This window comes from Chanodichthys erythropterus, chromosome 3 (assembly GCF_024489055.1).
Source record: "Chanodichthys erythropterus isolate Z2021 chromosome 3, ASM2448905v1, whole genome shotgun sequence".
Lineage (NCBI taxonomy): Eukaryota > Metazoa > Chordata > Actinopteri > Cypriniformes > Xenocyprididae > Chanodichthys > Chanodichthys erythropterus.
Window position 1 is genome coordinate 7,582,966 of NC_090223.1, and position 20,127 is coordinate 7,603,092.

General features: G+C 40.9%; 3 protein-coding genes across 3 annotated transcripts; all 3 read right to left on the bottom strand.

Moving 5' to 3' along the window:
* Window positions 1-757: 757 nt before the first annotated feature.
* LOC137002892 (CD9 antigen-like) lies at window positions 758-2,350 on the bottom strand. The gene is made up of 7 exons (XM_067362827.1): window positions 2,261-2,350; window positions 2,035-2,132; window positions 1,873-1,947; window positions 1,690-1,791; window positions 1,242-1,331; window positions 939-1,022; window positions 758-805 (listed from the first exon to the last, which is right to left on the bottom strand). Exons 1-7 carry the CDS (start codon window positions 2,331-2,333, stop codon window positions 758-760), a joined length of 570 nt encoding a protein of 189 aa, XP_067218928.1. The 5' UTR covers window positions 2,334-2,350.
* A 6,162-nt stretch (window positions 2,351-8,512) lies between these two features.
* On the bottom strand, window positions 8,513-10,090 carry LOC137002898 (CD9 antigen-like). Its single transcript, XM_067362836.1, has 7 exons — window positions 10,018-10,090; window positions 9,792-9,889; window positions 9,630-9,704; window positions 9,447-9,548; window positions 8,999-9,088; window positions 8,694-8,777; window positions 8,513-8,560 (listed from the first exon to the last, which is right to left on the bottom strand). The coding sequence occupies exons 1-7, from the start codon at window positions 10,088-10,090 to the stop codon at window positions 8,513-8,515; spliced, it is 570 nt and encodes a 189-aa protein (XP_067218937.1).
* A 6,182-nt stretch (window positions 10,091-16,272) lies between these two features.
* Window positions 16,273-17,807, bottom strand: LOC137002907 (CD9 antigen-like). Its single transcript, XM_067362847.1, has 7 exons — window positions 17,732-17,807; window positions 17,506-17,603; window positions 17,344-17,418; window positions 17,161-17,262; window positions 16,757-16,846; window positions 16,454-16,537; window positions 16,273-16,320 (listed from the first exon to the last, which is right to left on the bottom strand). The coding sequence occupies exons 1-7, from the start codon at window positions 17,802-17,804 to the stop codon at window positions 16,273-16,275; spliced, it is 570 nt and encodes a 189-aa protein (XP_067218948.1). The 5' UTR covers window positions 17,805-17,807.
* Between the last annotated feature and the right edge of the window lie 2,320 nt (window positions 17,808-20,127).

Consider the following 20,127-nt stretch of genomic DNA (forward strand, 5'->3'; position numbering starts at 1 on the left):
CAAAGACCCGACAACTTTAGTTAGGCTACTGTTGCTACATCCGACAAGCCACTCTTAAGCTGTGAAAAATACATTGCGGAGCAAAGAGGACACTGACAACGCGTCGACAGACAAGACAGAGCAGGTGATTTCTGATATGAAACACAGTCTCAAATTTCTAAATTTGTAATTTCTTGAAAAATTTAAACAAATAACCATATGTGGTTCCTTAATGTGTCATGACAGATCACTGTAGCTCCTCAGTTTAAGCGGCTCGTGAACCGATCATCGGACAAAACAGCAGATTCGGCACTAAGATTGGTTAGATCATGTCAATCAAACTCCCTGCAAATTGTTTTGGCATTTAAGTCACTGGCAGGTTAAACAAAAGACAATTTTCTAATTTATGTTGTGTCTAATTGACTGTTAAGTCACTGTTGCAGTGTATTGCATATTGAACTATTTTTATATATGTTTGTGTTTAATATAATGTATGTTTAATCATTGTTTAAGAATGTTGCATTTTCTATGAATATTTGAATACTGTACTGTATTACATTTACATTTGCATAAATAAATCATCTGCTAGTGCAATAGCCATGGTAGGTCTCTGACTAAATACTGATACCTACTGGTCAAAAGCAATAGCAAAGGTAATAGGTCAGTATTATTAAATTGCAGACAAACATTTTGGATAGCTAGGTTGGCTTGTATGTTTGGTGCGGAATGGGTGTGGTTGGAGGCCCAACCTCATATTTTTTAATAGGGCACAAAATTGCTAGCGGCGCCCCTGGCTGAGAACAACACTGCACACCAGTGCCACCACCTGATGAGGAGCGGGAACACATGCAGACAAATACACAAAGACAGACGATCAGCATGCTGCAGCTCTGGACACACTTCCAGTGTGAGTGGATGTGAACGGACATAAACTCCAGTGTGTTTTCAGATGGACTCACCATGATTCCTGCCGTCCCTAGGAAACCTCCCAACAACAGCGGAGCGCTTGACTTGAACATGTCCAGGATCACACTGGGACAGCTCTAACACACACACACACACACACACACACACACAGAGATGAGTGTTAGCTTCGTTCCTCTATCATCACACATAAATAAAAGTAAAGACCAATTGTTCATACAATGGATGATTAATGTAACTATAGTAGTTTTCAAAATCCTTCTAAATGTAAAAGAATAGTGAGTCCACAGCACAACTACACTGACAATGGGCCTTAATTCAAACAGGAAGTGACTCACAGGAAATGAGAGCTGCTTCAGGAAGTTGCCTTCTGGACAGGTGTCACGCACAAGCACTTCTATCAGTCCACCGATGCCACAGCAGTCAAACTAGCAGACAGACACACACAGCTGTTAGATAATGTTTCCACTCAATGTCTTCATAATATAGTATGTATTCAGGTTTCACCTCTACAGGACGTCTGTATGTCCTCATAATTCAAATAACTAGATAAACATACTAAATTATTTTTTATTAAAAATGCAGACATTTGTCTGTGATGAATAAGTTTAGGGCTAGAGGTTAAATTGGATTTGATGATTATAAAACCATTATGTCTATGGAATGTCATCATAACGATTGAAGTACCAATGTGTGTTTGTGTGTGTGTGTGTGTGTGTGTGTGTGTGTGTGTGTGTGTGTGTGTGTGTGTGTGTGTGAGTGTGTGTGAGTGTGTGAGTGGCTTACAGTGTTGTGGAGTAGTTTGAGGGTCATGGCTTGACCGGGACTCCTGGTGTACACATACTGAGCATAAATTGTAGCGTAGAAATTCGCCAATTCCTCTGACAACTACAACACAATAAACACACAACTGCCTTCAAATCTGTCCTATTATACAGATATGTGCTCATGATCTCTTTGTCTGTTTACCGTTTCACTCCACATGAAGGCCATCACACCAGCTGCAATTTCAATGATGATCAGAAAGGACAGCAGGCCAGAAAACTGAACATCAGAAAAACAGAAATGTTTATTCAGTACATAAACAGAGTTCATCTAATTCAGGTCTGACAATATGAGTATTTTCCTCACCACACCAAGAGCAGATTTACTGTGGTTACATGCGCCACAATCGCCGATAACAGCGACCAGCAGCATCAGTGCACCGGTGACGACCAACACCACCACACCTGACAGATGACAGACAGAACACATCAAATCATGGATAAACTTACAGACTGAAAGAGTGTCAGCATAAAGAGAGTGTAGATATCAACAGTTAAACAGATGTCAAATGAGAAATCATAGAAGGACGAACCGATAGTGAACTGTGCTGTGTTCAGATCGATGTCGAAGAATCCTCTGGTTTTATCACCGAACCGGAGCCACATTCCCAGAGAGACTAGGCCAAAACCCACCAGCTGATTTCATGTCAGTTTGAAGTGTGTGTGACATATTGAGGATGATTGAGTCCTTCAATCTGTGGTGAGACTGGGACACTTCTGAAAACACTTTAATTCGACACAGATCCACACCTCATCTTCATCTCTTTCTCTCTCCCACAGAGAACAGCATGATCTTCTCACTGTTTCATGTGCCGATCACAGATTTGATGACCCCTGACCTTTGACCCCTCATCGCCATCCAGCTCAACATTTGATGAAACACACTTGACTGAGACGGGTTTCTGGAAGTTTCTTTAATGTTTTTCAGTAAAAATTAAGTTTTAATTGTACAACAAGACAAGAAAATGAAATATTCAGGACAGGATTGTAACAGAGGTTGTGTCTGAACATGTTTCTGCACAGCTAACAGGGACCTTTCTAACATTCTGGCAACGTTTTCTCAAAGTTATAAACAAACAATTTGTTTAAAGTTATCTGGTCTTTAATAATGTTCTCAAAGCATTAGTACAAAAATATTATCTATACTTTGTTCATGGAATGATTTTCTGAAACTTTCTGTTTGGATGTACTTTAACATTTTTTAAATGTTTCTACTTGTTTTAGAAAGTTTGAAAACATTCAAATGTAACATTCCCATAATGTTTGCAGAGTGATAAAATGGAACGATTGCATAACCAAGAAAAAACATTTTTAATACACTAATTTCTGGATGGTACACACACACACTCAGGTGTGGTTCTCCTTGACCTGTGCGGCTGAAGAAAGTGTTCATCCCTCCATCAGACAGAAGAGTGGAGGGTCAGGGGTGCATTTCCCAAAGCGAACTGTGGTCGCAAGTTCCGTCGTTACCACTAGAGTTCAATTGGACTTACGACCATAGTTGACTAACGATGCCTTCGGGAAACACACCCCAGGTCGGCTCTCAGTAGTAGGCAGGAGACGAGTAGACAGTTTGTATCTTGGAGTGGACAGGCAACCTGTAGAGAATGGAGCTGCACAACAGCGCCACCAACTGTCAGACAGAGAGTGAGAGAGAGTGTGTTAGAGAGACTTTTGACTTTTCAAAACCCTTTAATGACAATTTAAAAACAAATTTACAAAATTACACAATCATCAAAATAAAATAAAAAACACCTTACTCCAAAAAGCTGAAACCTTGCAGAGACCTGCTCTTACAAATGCATTTCTCATTGAAACAGATTTTAAAATTTTTACAGACAGCACAGGATTATACATTACGAATTCTTCATTTCCCCAGAAAACTGACACACCCTTGTTTTCGAGAGTTTAAAACTGTATTAGTATTACATACTCTATAAAATTACAAATTAATTTCCAAACAACCATCACTTATCATGCATAAAATTCCATTTAAGCACCAAACTTCCTGAAAAGTGAGTAATTTTCTAATTTTCCAATAAGTTTATAATAGGCAAATTCAGCCAATAAATGGGCAGAAAACAGACATTTTTATGTCAAACCAAAATAAAAAATTAACCAATTGTCTTTGGATATCTTTGATAAAGTTAAGAGGAGGGTCCAAGATAGCAATTTTATGCCAGAGTGAAGATGCAATAAGGTTATTTAGAATAGAATAGAATAGAATAGAAAACCTTGTAGCAAATTAACTCAAAGGGGGAATATTAATAATTATTCATAACTACAGCTATTGGATAAAAACTGTTTTTGAGTCATATTTATTTAATTTTAAACATTCTGAAAGCAAGACTTGTTTTCTCCTATCTCTAAGGCCATTTGTGTTCAAAGATGCTACTCGCAATGGCTCCATGAGACAGAAAAGGAAGGAAAAACAGTGAAGAAAGGAAAAACAAAGAGGCAGACAAACGGCCATTATAATTATTTTAAAAACTCTCCCCTCATTTCCTTTCCTACTCTTTTCTTTTGCCTTATCGAAAGCGTTTCTGTTGTGATAACACAGAAAAATTATACGTTTTACTTGCCCACAACTGAAGCAACGAATTTGTCAGTATCTGGGAAACAATCAGCAACATTTACCTTTCTACCTTTTGTTTCATCCAAAAACTCATTGATCTGTTTCAAAGTGTATAAATTATCACCTACTTTTGGACAATCAGATATATCAGAGCAATAATCATCATCCTTTACTCCATCATCCTGACTCACTGATAAGGCCTCATCAATACCCATATCTTCAACAGAAGTTACCACCTTTACATCCTGACTCACTGATAAGGCCTCATCAGGAACCAGATCTTCCCCAACGGTCACCACCTTTACATCCTGACTCACTGATAAGGCCTCATCAGGAACCAGATCTTCCACAACAGTCACCACCTTTACATCCTGACTCACTGATAAGGCCTCATCAGGAACCAGATCTTCCACAACAGTCACCACCTTTACATCCTGACTCACTGATAAGGCCTCATCAGGAACCAGATCTTCCACAACAGTCACCACCTTTACATCCTGACTCACTGATAAGGCCTCATCAGGAACCAGATCTTCAACAGCAGTCACCACCTTTACATCCTGACTCACTGGTGAGACCTCATCAGGAACCAGATCTTCCACAACAGTCACCACCTTTACATCCTGACTCACTGATAAGGCCTCATCAGGAACCAGATCTTCAACAGCAGTCACCACCTTTACATCCTGACTCACTGGTGAGACCTCATCAGGAACCAGATCTTCAACAACAGTCACCACCTTTACATCCTGACTCACTGGTGAGACCTCATCAGGAACCAGATCTTCAACAGCAGTCACCACCTTTACATCCTGACTCACTGGTAAGGCCTCATCAGGAACCAGATCTTCAACAGCAGTCACCACCTTTACATCCTGACTCACTGGTGAGACCTCATCAGGAACCAGATCTTCAACAGCAGTCACCACCTTTACATCCTGACTCACTGATAAGGCCTCATCAGGAACCAGATCTTCAACAGCAGTCACCACCTTTACATCCTGACTCACTGGTGAGACCTCATCAGGAACCAGATCTTCCACAACAGTCACCACCTTTACATCCTGACTCACTGATAAGGCCTCATCAGGAACCAGATCTTCAACAGCAGTCACCACCTTTACATCCTGACTCACTGGTGAGACCTCATCAGGAACCAGATCTTCAACAACAGTCACCACCTTTACATCCTGACTCACTGGTGAGACCTCATCAGGAACCAGATCTTCAACAGCAGTCACCACCTTTACATCCTGACTCACTGGTAAGGCCTCATCAGGAACCAGATCTTCAACAGCAGTCACCACCTTTACATCCTGACTCACTGGTGAGACCTCATCAGGAACCAGATCTTCAACAGCAGTCACCACCTTTACATCCTGACTCACTGGTAAGGCCTCATCAGGAACCAGATCTTCAACAGCAGTCACCACCTTTACATCCTGACTCACTGGTAAGGCCTCATCAGGAACCAGATCTTCAACAGCAGTCACCACCTTTACATCCTGACTCACTGGTGAGACCTCATCAGGAACCAGATCTTCAACAGCAGTCACCACCTTTACATCCTGACTCACTGGTGAGACCTCATCAGGAACCAGATCTTCCACAACAGTCACCACCTTTACATCCTGACTCACTGATAAGGCCTCATCAGGAACCAGATCTTCAACAGCAGTCACCACCTTTACATCCTGACTCACTGGTGAGACCTCATCAGGAACCAGATCTTCAACAACAGTCACCACCTTTACATCCTGACTCACTGGTGAGACCTCATCAGGAACCAGATCTTCAACAACAGTCACCACCTTTACATCCTGACTCACTGGTGAGACCTCATCAGGAACCAGATCTTCAACAGCAGTCACCACCTTTACATCCTGACTCACTGGTAAGGCCTCATCAGGAACCAGATCTTCAACAGCAGTCACCACCTTTACATCCTGACTCACTGGTAAGGCCTCATCAGGAACCAGATCTTCAACAACAGTCACCACCTTTACATCCTGACTCACTGGTGAGACCTCATCAGGAACCAGATCTTCAACAGCAGTCACCACCTTTACATCCTGACTCACTGGTAAGGCCTCATCAGGAACCAGATCTTCAACAACAGTCACCACCTTTACATCCTGACTCACTGGTGAGACCTCATCAGGAACCAGATCTTCCACAACAGTCACCACCTTTACATCCTGACTCACTGATAAGGCCTCATCAGGAACCAGATCTTTAGCAGCAGTTACTGCTTTTAAGCCTATTTTGCTACTACAACAAGGCTTCTTGCAAAAAAAGCAGATTCACTAGAAATTGCACTCACTTCATTAATTTCACCAGTATTCACACTTTGGCCTTCTGAAACTTTCTCTGGTCCCTGATTCTGGTCACCCTGACTCTCCATTGTAGCTTCATTTTCCACCTCTTGTTCTTCTCTTATCCGAGGCTCCTCTGGTCTATTTCTTTGCAGACACAGGAATTATTGTGGCTAATATCACCATACTCAAAGCACCTTAAGCTTTCACAGTGCTTGCATATAACACATAGGAACATTCACTCTAAAAGTCCATCTAGATTTTTATCCTGAGAATTTAAAAACATGTGAACTTCTAAATGACAGTACATGTTTTAGCACTGGATTTATACATCCTTAAGGTATCATCTTAACTGACTACTTTCCCAAAATGAGACAATTCTTTAACAATCACTTCACTTTAAATAAATTTCCTTTCACATAAAGCCCATTTTCGATTACTTGATTGACAAGTTGTTCAGTCTTCAAAAAAAAAGCATGCTTTGTTCATTTGTGAAGTTGAATTTATATTTTCGTGACCAACCTGATCACCAACTACAATCAATATGTCCTCAATCGAAGCGGTCGTCTCCGGTACGCATCTAAACCCATTCCGGAGGGAAACCGACATCGTTCCCTCCATGCGGAAAGCAAAAAAGGCAGCACAGAAAAAAAAAACTCCCTAAACTGACCTAAACTTACCAAACAACACCAAAAAAACAAATAAAAAAAATTAAAAAAAAGATTTATCTCAGTATGTTTCAGAAATAAAGAAAGAGTAGAAAAGCAACAATATGCAACAATTAGAAATGCTCTCACACACATCCACTCACACAATGAGAGAGAGAGAGAGAGAAAGAAAGAGAAAGAGATTATATCTGCTGGGCTGCTGGAGGAATCAGGACTGATGGCTAGGAGGTGAGGAGCACGTATGCAGGAGGAGATGCGTAAGAGTCTCTGCTGAGAACAGTTAGCACCACTAAGGGGGAAAGTTAGGACAATTCTAAGGGCCCACAAACTTTTGGTGCCCCCAGAGATAAGTTTTATTAGTAGAAATAGTATTAGTAGCAATGTAATAGAAATTATAGAGTTACAAATAAAACAAAACAACGGCTTATTTCTACATTTCCAGCAAAATTATACCAACAATTGAATGTTCGCAAAGACCCGACAACTTTAGTTAGGCTACTGTTGCTACATCCGACAAGCCACTCTTAAGCTGTGAAAAATACATTGCGGAGCAAAGAGGACACTGACAACGCGTCGACAGACAAGACAGAGCAGGTGATTTCTGATATGAAACACAGTCTCAAATTTCTAAATTTGTAATTTCTTGAAAAATTTAAACAAATAACCATATGTGGTTCCTTAATGTGTCATGACAGATCACTGTAGCTCCTCAGTTTAAGCGGCTCGTGAACCGATCATCGGACAAAACAGCAGATTCGGCACTAAGATTGGTTAGATCATGTCAATCAAACTCCCTGCAAATTGTTTTGGCATTTAAGTCACTGGCAGGTTAAACAAAAGACAATTTTCTAATTTATGTTGTGTCTAATTGACTGTTAAGTCACTGTTGCAGTGTATTGCATATTGAACTATTTTTATATATGTTTGTGTTTAATATAATGTATGTTTAATCATTGTTTAAGAATGTTGCATTTTCTATGAATATTTGAATACTGTACTGTATTACATTTACATTTGCATAAATAAATCATCTGCTAGTGCAATAGCCATGGTAGGTCTCTGACTAAATACTGATACCTACTGGTCAAAAGCAATAGCAAAGGTAATAGGTCAGTATTATTAAATTGCAGACAAACATTTTGGATAGCTAGGTTGGCTTGTATGTTTGGTGCGGAATGGGTGTGGTTGGAGGCCCAACCTCATATTTTTTAATAGGGCACAAAATTGCTAGCGGCGCCCCTGGCTGAGAACAACACTGCACACCAGTGCCACCACCTGATGAGGAGCGGGAACACATGCAGACAAATACACAAAGACAGACGATCAGCATGCTGCAGCTCTGGACACACTTCCAGTGTGAGTGGATGTGAACGGACATAAACTCCAGTGTGTTTTCAGATGGACTCACCATGATTCCTGCCGTCCCTAGGAAACCTCCCAACAACAGCGGAGCGCTTGACTTGAACATGTCCAGGATCACACTGGGACAGCTCTAACACACACACACACACACACACACACACACACAGAGATGAGTGTTAGCTTCGTTCCTCTATCATCACACATAAATAAAAGTAAAGACCAATTGTTCATACAATGGATGATTAATGTAACTATAGTAGTTTTCAAAATCCTTCTAAATGTAAAAGAATAGTGAGTCCACAGCACAACTACACTGACAATGGGCCTTAATTCAAACAGGAAGTGACTCACAGGAAATGAGAGCTGCTTCAGGAAGTTGCCTTCTGGACAGGTGTCACGCACAAGCACTTCTATCAGTCCACCGATGCCACAGCAGTCAAACTAGCAGACAGACACACACAGCTGTTAGATAATGTTTCCACTCAATGTCTTCATAATATAGTATGTATTCAGGTTTCACCTCTACAGGACGTCTGTATGTCCTCATAATTCAAATAACTAGATAAACATACTAAATTATTTTTTATTAAAAATGCAGACATTTGTCTGTGATGAATAAGTTTAGGGCTAGAGGTTAAATTGGATTTGATGATTATAAAACCATTATGTCTATGGAATGTCATCATAACGATTGAAGTACCAATGTGTGTTTGTGTGTGTGTGTGTGTGTGTGTGTGTGTGTGTGTGTGTGTGTGTGTGTGTGTGTGTGTGAGTGTGTGTGAGTGTGTGAGTGGCTTACAGTGTTGTGGAGTAGTTTGAGGGTCATGGCTTGACCGGGACTCCTGGTGTACACATACTGAGCATAAATTGTAGCGTAGAAATTCGCCAATTCCTCTGACAACTACAACACAATAAACACACAACTGCCTTCAAATCTGTCCTATTATACAGATATGTGCTCATGATCTCTTTGTCTGTTTACCGTTTCACTCCACATGAAGGCCATCACACCAGCTGCAATTTCAATGATGATCAGAAAGGACAGCAGGCCAGAAAACTGAACATCAGAAAAACAGAAATGTTTATTCAGTACATAAACAGAGTTCATCTAATTCAGGTCTGACAATATGAGTATTTTCCTCACCACACCAAGAGCAGATTTACTGTGGTTACATGCGCCACAATCGCCGATAACAGCGACCAGCAGCATCAGTGCACCGGTGACGACCAACACCACCACACCTGACAGATGACAGACAGAACACATCAAATCATGGATAAACTTACAGACTGAAAGAGTGTCAGCATAAAGAGAGTGTAGATATCAACAGTTAAACAGATGTCAAATGAGAAATCATAGAAGGACGAACCGATAGTGAACTGTGCTGTGTTCAGATCGATGTCGAAGAATCCTCTGGTTTTATCACCGAACCGGAGCCACATTCCCAGAGAGACTAGGCCAAAACCCACCAGCTGATTTCATGTCAGTTTGAAGTGTGTGTGACATATTGAGGATGATTGAGTCCTTCAATCTGTGGTGAGACTGGGACACTTCTGAAAACACTTTAATTCGACACAGATCCACACCTCATCTTCATCTCTTTCTCTCTCCCACAGAGAACAGCATGATCTTCTCACTGTTTCATGTGCCGATCACAGATTTGATGACCCCTGACCTTTGACCCCTCATCGCCATCCAGCTCAACATTTGATGAAACACACTTGACTGAGACGGGTTTCTGGAAGTTTCTTTAATGTTTTTCAGTAAAAATTAAGTTTTAATTGTACAACAAGACAAGAAAATGAAATATTCAGGACAGGATTGTAACAGAGGTTGTGTCTGAACATGTTTCTGCACAGCTAACAGGGACCTTTCTAACATTCTGGCAACGTTTTCTCAAAGTTATAAACAAACAATTTGTTTAAAGTTATCTGGTCTTTAATAATGTTCTCAAAGCATTAGTACAAAAATATTATCTATACTTTGTTCATGGAATGATTTTCTGAAACTTTCTGTTTGGATGTACTTTAACATTTTTTAAATGTTTCTACTTGTTTTAGAAAGTTTGAAAACATTCAAATGTAACATTCCCATAATGTTTGCAGAGTGATAAAATGGAACGATTGCATAACCAAGAAAAAAACGTTTTTAATACACTAATTTCTGGATGGTACACACACACACTCAGGTGTGGTTCTCCTTGACCTGTGCGGCTGAAGAAAGTGTTCATCCCTCCATCAGACAGAAGAGTGGAGGGTCAGGGGTGCATTTCCCAAAGCGAACTGTGGTCGCAAGTTCCGTCGTTACCACTAGAGTTCAATTGGACTTACGACCATAGTTGACTAACGATGCCTTCGGGAAACACACCCCAGGTCGGCTCTCAGTAGTAGGCAGGAGACGAGTAGACAGTTTGTATCTTGGAGTGGACAGGCAACCTGTAGAGAATGGAGCTGCACAACAGCGCCACCAACTGTCAGACAGAGAGTGAGAGAGAGTGTGTTAGAGAGACTTTTGACTTTTCAAAACCCTTTAATGACAATTTAAAAACAAATTTACAAAATTACACAATCATCAAAATAAAATAAAAAACACCTTACTCCAAAAAGCTGAAACCTTGCAGAGACCTGCTCTTACAAATGCATTTCTCATTGAAACAGATTTTAAAATTTTTACAGACAGCACAGGATTATACATTACGAATTCTTCATTTCCCCAGAAAACTGACACACCCTTGTTTTCGAGAGTTTAAAACTGTATTAGTATTACATACTCTATAAAATTACAAATTAATTTCCAAACAACCATCACTTATCATGCATAAAATTCCATTTAAGCACCAAACTTCCTGAAAAGTGAGTAATTTTCTAATTTTCCAATAAGTTTATAATAGGCAAATTCAGCCAATAAATGGGCAGAAAACAGACATTTTTATGTCAAACCAAAATAAAAAATTAACCAATTGTCTTTGGATATCTTTGATAAAGTTAAGAGGAGGGTCCAAGATAGCAATTTTATGCCAGAGTGAAGATGCAATAAGGTTATTTAGAATAGAATAGAATAGAATAGAAAACCTTGTAGCAAATTAACTCAAAGGGGGAATATTAATAATTATTCATAACTACAGCTATTGGATAAAAACTGTTTTTGAGTCATATTTATTTAATTTTAAACATTCTGAAAGCAAGACTTGTTTTCTCCTATCTCTAAGGCCATTTGTGTTCAAAGATGCTACTCGCAATGGCTCCATGAGACAGAAAAGGAAGGAAAAACAGTGAAGAAAGGAAAAACAAAGAGGCAGACAAACGGCCATTATAATTATTTTAAAAACTCTCCCCTCATTTCCTTTCCTACTCTTTTCTTTTGCCTTATCGAAAGCGTTTCTGTTGTGATAACACAGAAAAATTATACGTTTTACTTGCCCACAACTGAAGCAACGAATTTGTCAGTATCTGGGAAACAATCAGCAACATTTACCTTTCTACCTTTTGTTTCATCCAAAAACTCATTGATCTGTTTCAAAGTGTATAAATTATCACCTACTTTTGGACAATCAGATATATCAGAGCAATAATCATCATCCTTTACTCCATCATCCTGACTCACTGATAAGGCCTCATCAATACCCATATCTTCAACAGAAGTTACCACCTTTACATCCTGACTCACTGATAAGGCCTCATCAGGAACCAGATCTTCCCCAACGGTCACCACCTTTACATCCTGACTCACTGATAAGGCCTCATCAGGAACCAGATCTTCCACAACAGTCACCACCTTTACATCCTGACTCACTGATAAGGCCTCATCAGGAACCAGATCTTCCACAACAGTCACCACCTTTACATCCTGACTCACTGATAAGGCCTCATCAGGAACCAGATCTTCCACAACAGTCACCACCTTTACATCCTGACTCACTGATAAGGCCTCATCAGGAACCAGATCTTCAACAGCAGTCACCACCTTTACATCCTGACTCACTGGTGAGACCTCATCAGGAACCAGATCTTCCACAACAGTCACCACCTTTACATCCTGACTCACTGATAAGGCCTCATCAGGAACCAGATCTTCAACAGCAGTCACCACCTTTACATCCTGACTCACTGGTGAGACCTCATCAGGAACCAGATCTTCAACAACAGTCACCACCTTTACATCCTGACTCACTGGTGAGACCTCATCAGGAACCAGATCTTCAACAGCAGTCACCACCTTTACATCCTGACTCACTGGTAAGGCCTCATCAGGAACCAGATCTTCAACAGCAGTCACCACCTTTACATCCTGACTCACTGGTGAGACCTCATCAGGAACCAGATCTTCAACAGCAGTCACCACCTTTACATCCTGACTCACTGATAAGGCCTCATCAGGAACCAGATCTTCAACAGCAGTCACCACCTTTACATCCTGACTCACTGGTGAGACCTCATCAGGAACCAGATCTTCCACAACAGTCACCACCTTTACATCCTGACTCACTGATAAGGCCTCATCAGGAACCAGATCTTCAACAGCAGTCACCACCTTTACATCCTGACTCACTGGTGAGACCTCATCAGGAACCAGATCTTCAACAACAGTCACCACCTTTACATCCTGACTCACTGGTGAGACCTCATCAGGAACCAGATCTTCAACAGCAGTCACCACCTTTACATCCTGACTCACTGGTAAGGCCTCATCAGGAACCAGATCTTCAACAGCAGTCACCACCTTTACATCCTGACTCACTGGTGAGACCTCATCAGGAACCAGATCTTCAACAGCAGTCACCACCTTTACATCCTGACTCACTGGTAAGGCCTCATCAGGAACCAGATCTTCAACAGCAGTCACCACCTTTACATCCTGACTCACTGGTAAGGCCTCATCAGGAACCAGATCTTCAACAGCAGTCACCACCTTTACATCCTGACTCACTGGTGAGACCTCATCAGGAACCAGATCTTCAACAGCAGTCACCACCTTTACATCCTGACTCACTGGTGAGACCTCATCAGGAACCAGATCTTCCACAACAGTCACCACCTTTACATCCTGACTCACTGATAAGGCCTCATCAGGAACCAGATCTTCAACAGCAGTCACCACCTTTACATCCTGACTCACTGGTGAGACCTCATCAGGAACCAGATCTTCAACAACAGTCACCACCTTTACATCCTGACTCACTGGTGAGACCTCATCAGGAACCAGATCTTCAACAACAGTCACCACCTTTACATCCTGACTCACTGGTGAGACCTCATCAGGAACCAGATCTTCAACAGCAGTCACCACCTTTACATCCTGACTCACTGGTAAGGCCTCATCAGGAACCAGATCTTCAACAGCAGTCACCACCTTTACATCCTGACTCACTGGTAAGGCCTCATCAGGAACCAGATCTTCAACAACAGTCACCACCTTTACATCCTGACTCACTGGTGAGACCTCATCAGGAACCAGATCTTCAACAGCAGTCACCACCTTTACATCCTGACTCACTGGTAAGGCCTCATCAGGAACCAGATCTTCAACAACAGTCACCACCTTTACATCCTGACTCACTGGTGAGACCTCATCAGGAACCAGATCTTCCACAACAGTCACCACCTTTACATCCTGACTCACTGATAAGGCCTCATCAGGAACCAGATCTTTAGCAGCAGTTACTGCTTTTAAGCCTATTTTGCTACTACAACAAGGCTTCTTGCAAAAAAAGCAGATTCACTAGAAATTGCACTCACTTCATTAATTTCACCAGTATTCACACTTTGGCCTTCTGAAACTTTCTCTGGTCCCTGATTCTGGTCACCCTGACTCTCCATTGTAGCTTCATTTTCCACCTCTTGTTCTTCTCTTATCCGAGGCTCCTCTGGTCTATTTCTTTGCAGACACAGGAATTATTGTGGCTAATATCACCATACTCAAAGCACCTTAAGCTTTCACAGTGCTTGCATATAACACATAGGAACATTCACTCTAAAAGTCCATCTAGATTTTTATCCTGAGAATTTAAAAACATGTGAACTTCTAAATGACAGTACATGTTTTAGCACTGGATTTATACATCCTTAAGGTATCATCTTAACTGACTACTTTCCCAAAATGAGACAATTCTTTAACAATCACTTCACTTTAAATAAATTTCCTTTCACATAAAGCCCATTTTCGATTACTTGATTGACAAGTTGTTCAGTCTTCAAAAAAAAAGCATGCTTTGTTCATTTGTGAAGTTGAATTTATATTTTCGTGACCAACCTGATCACCAACTACAATCAATATGTCCTCAATCGAAGCGGTCGTCTCCGGTACGCATCTAAACCCATTCCGGAGGGAAACCGACATCGTTCCCTCCATGCGGAAAGCAAAAAAGGCAGCACAGAAAAAAAAAACTCCCTAAACTGACCTAAACTTACCAAACAACACCAAAAAAACAAATAAAAAAAATTAAAAAAAAGATTTATCTCAGTATGTTTCAGAAATAAAGAAAGAGTAGAAAAGCAACAATATGCAACAATTAGAAATGCTCTCACACACATCCACTCACACAATGAGAGAGAGAGAGAGAGAAAGAAAGAGAAAGAGATTATATCTGCTGGGCTGCTGGAGGAATCAGGACTGATGGCTAGGAGGTGAGGAGCACGTATGCAGGAGGAGATGCGTAAGAGTCTCTGCTGAGAACAGTTAGCACCACTAAGGGGGGAAAGTTAGGACAATTCTAAGGGCCCACAAACTTTTGGTGCCCCCAGAGATAAGTTTTATTAGTAGAAATAGTATTAGTAGCAATGTAATAGAAATTATAGAGTTACAAATAAAACAAAACAACGGCTTATTTCTACATTTCCAGCAAAATTATACCAACAATTGAATGTTCGCAAAGACCCGACAACTTTAGTTAGGCTACTGTTGCTACATCCGACCAAGCCACTCTTAAGCTGTGAAAAATACATTGCGGAGCAAAGAGGACACTGACAACGCGTCGACAGACAAGACAGAGCAGGTGATTTCTGATATGAAACACAGTCTCAAATTTCTAAATTTGTAATTTCTTGAAAAATTTAAACAAATAACCATATGTGGTTCCTTAATGTGTCATGACAGATCACTGTAGCTCCTCAGTTTAAGCGGCTCGTGAACCGATCATCGGACAAAACAGCAGATTCGGCACTAAGATTGGTTAGATCATGTCAATCAAACTCCCTGCAAATTGTTTTGGCATTTAAGTCACTGGCAGGTTAAACAAAAGACAATTTTCTAATTTATGTTGTGTCTAATTGACTGTTAAGTCACTGTTGCAGTGTATTGCATATTGAACTATTTTTATATATGTTTGTGTTTAATATAATGTATGTTTAATCATTGTTTAAGAATGTTGCATTTTCTATGAATATTTGAATACTGTACTGTATTACATTTACATTTGCATAAATAAATCATCTGCTAGTGCAATAGCCATGGTAGGTCTCTGACTAAATACTGATACCTACTGGTCAAAAGCAATAGCAAAGGTAATAGGTCAGTATTATTAAATTGCAGACAAACATTTTGGATAGCTAGGTTGGCTTGTATGTTTGGTGCGGAATGGGTGTGGTTGGAGGCCCAACCTCATATTTTTTAATAGGGCACAAAATTGCTAGCGGCGCCCCTGGCTGAGAACAACACTGCACACCAGTGCCACCACCTGATGAGGAGCGGGAACACATGCAGACAAATACACAAAGACAGACGATCAGCATGCTGCAGCTCTGGACACACTTCCAGTGTGAGTGGATGTGAACGGACATAAACTCCAGTGTGTTTTCAGATGGACTCACCATGATTCCTGCCGTCCCTAGGAAACCTCCCAACAACAGCGGAGCGCTTGACTTGAACATGTCCCGGATCACACTGGGACAGCTCTAACACACACACACACACACACACACACACACAGAGATGAGTGTTAGCTTCGTTCCTCTATCATCACACATAAATAAAAGTAAAGACCAATTGTTCATACAATGGATGATTAATGTAACTATAGTAGTTTTCAAAATCCTTCTAAATGTAAAAGAATAGTGAGTCCACAGCACAACTACACTGACAATGGGCCTTAATTCAAACAGGAAGTGACTCACAGGAAATGAGAGCTGCTTCAGGAAGTTGCCTTCTGGACAGGTGTCACGCACAAGCACTTCTATCAGTCCACCGATGCCACAGCAGTCAAACTAGCAGACAGACACACACAGCTGTTAGATAATGTTTCCACTCAATGTCTTCATAATATAGTATGTATTCAGGTTTCACCTCTACAGGACGTCTGTATGTCCTCATAATTCAAATAACTAGATAAACATACTAAATTATTTTTTATTAAAAATGCAGACATTTGTCTGTGATGAATAAGTTTAGGGCTAGAGGTTAAATTGGATTTGATGATTATAAAACCATTATGTCTATGGAATGTCATCATAACGATTGAAGTACCAATGTGTGTGTGTGTGTGTGTGTGTGTGTGTGTGTGAGTGTGTGAGTGGCTTACAGCGTTGTGGAGTAGTTTGAGGGTCATGGCTTGACCGGGACTCCTGGTGTACACATACTGAGCATAAATTGTAGCGTAGAAATTCGCCAATTCCTCTGACAACTACAACACAATAAACACACAACTGCCTTCAAATCTGTCCTATTATACAGATATGTGCTCATGATCTCTTTGTCTGTTTACCGTTTCACTCCACATGAAGGCCATCACACCAGCTGCAATTTCAATGATGATCAGAAAGGACAGCAGGCCAGAAAACTGAACATCAGAAAAACAGAAATGTTTATTCAGTACATAAACAGAGTTCATCTAATTCAGGTCTGACAATATGAGTATTTTCCTCACCACACCAAGAGCAGATTTACTGTGGTTACATGCGCCACAATCGCCGATAACAGCGACCAGCAGCATCAGTGCACCGGTGACGACCAACACCGCCACACCTGACAGATGACAGACAGAACACATCAAATCATGGATAAACTTACAGACTGAAAGAGTGTCAGCATAAAGAGAGTGTAGATATCAACAGTTCAACAGATGTCAAATGAGAAATCATAGAAGGACGAACCGATAGTGAACTGTGCTGTGTTCAGATCGATGTCGAACAATCCTCTGGTTTCAGCGCCGAACAGGAGCCACATTCCCAGAGAGACTAGGCCAAAACCCACCAGCTGAAAGACACACACATCACTGCATCACAATCATCTTCACTGCATCACAATCATCATCAAAGCATCACAATCATCATCACTGGATCACAATCATCATCAGAGCGTCACAATCATCATCACTGCATCACAATCATCATCAGAGCATCACAATCATCATCACTGCATCACAATCATCACCACTGGATCACAATCATCATCACTGGATCACAATCATCATCACTGGATCACAATCATCATCACTGCATCACAATCATCATTACCGGATCACAATCATCATCACTGCATCACAATCATCAGCACTGCATCACAATCATCAGCACTGCATCACAATCATCATCACTGCATCACAATCATCAGCACTGCATCACAATCATCATCACCACATCACAATCATCATCACTGGATCACAATCATCATCAGAGCGTCACAATCATCATCACTGCATCACAATCATCATCAGAGCATCACAATCATCATCACTGCATCACAATCATCTTCACTGCATCACAATCATCATCAAAGCATCACAATCATCATCACTGGATCACAATCATCATCAGAGCGTCACAATCATCATCACTGCATCACAATCATCATCAGAGCATCACAATCATCATCACTGCATCACAATCATCATCACTGCATCACAATCATCATCAGAGCGTCACAATCATCATCACTGGATCACAATCATCATCATCACTGCATCACAATCATCACCACTGCATCACAATCATCATCAGAGCGTCACAATCATCATTACCGCATCACAATCATCATCATCACTGCATCACAATCATCACCACTGCATCACAATCATCATCACCGCATCACAATCATCATCATCACTGCATCACAATCATCATCACCGCATCACAATCATCATCACTGCATCACAATCATCATCACTGGATCACAATCATCATCAGAGCGTCACAATCATCATCACTGGATCACAATCATCATTACCGCATCACAATCATCATCATCACTGCATCACAATCATCACCACTGCATCACAATCATCATCACTGGATCACAATCATCATTACCGCATCACAATCATCATCATCACTGCATCACAATCATCACCACTGCATCACAATCATCATCACCGCATCACAATCATCATCATCACTGCATCACAATCATCATCACCGCATCACAATCATCATCACTGCATCACAATCATCATCACTGGATCACTGCATCACAATCATCACCACTGCATCACAATCATCATCACCGCATCACAATCATCATCATCACTGCATCACAATCATCATCACCGCATCACAATCATCATCACCGCATCACAATCATCATCACTGCATCACAATCATCATCATCACTGCATCACAATCATCACCACTGCATCACAATCATCATCACTGGATCACAATTATCATCACTGGATCACTTGGAAGAAACAGTACAGCACCTTAAAACATCAACCTGCGCCCTTGACACATTTCCCACATCTTTTTTCAAAGCGTGTTTAACTGTTTAGAAGCAGATCTCCTAGAAGTGGTAAATGCCTCACTTCTCTCTGGGACTTTTCCAAAATCCCTGAAAACTGCAGTTGTTAAGCCCCTCCTGAAAAAGAGCAATCTGGATAGCGCCATATTGAACAACTACAGACCAATCTAAAATCTTCCTTTCATAGGCAAGATCATTGAAAAAGTTGTTTTCAATCAGCTGAACAAGTTCTTAAGCTTGAATGGATACTTTGACAACTTTCAATCTGGTTTCCGACAGCATCACAGCACAGAGACAGCACTCTTAAAGATATTAAATGATATTCGCCTAAACACAGATTCAGGTAAATTATCAGTGCTGGTTCTACTCGACCTCAGTGCTGCATTTGACACTGTCGATCACAACATTCTTCTTGACAAGCTGGAAAACTGGGTTGGGCTTTCTGGGATGGTCCTTAAATGGTCCAGGTCATACTTAGAAGGGAGAGGTTATTATGTGAGTATCGGTGACCATAAGTCTGAGTGGACATCCATGACATGCAGAGTCCCTCAAGGTTCAATTCTTGCACCCCTCCTGTTCAACCTATATATGCTGCCACTGAGCCAAATAATGAGAAAGAACCAAATTGCATATCACAGCTATGCAGATGACACCCAGATTTACCTAGCCCTATCACCTAACGACTACTGCCCCATTGACTCCCTGTGCCAGTGCATTGATGAAATTAAAAATTGGATGTGTCTAAACTTCCTTCAGTTAAACAAAGACAAAACTGAAGTCATTGCGTTTGGAAACAAAGATGAAGTTTTCAAAG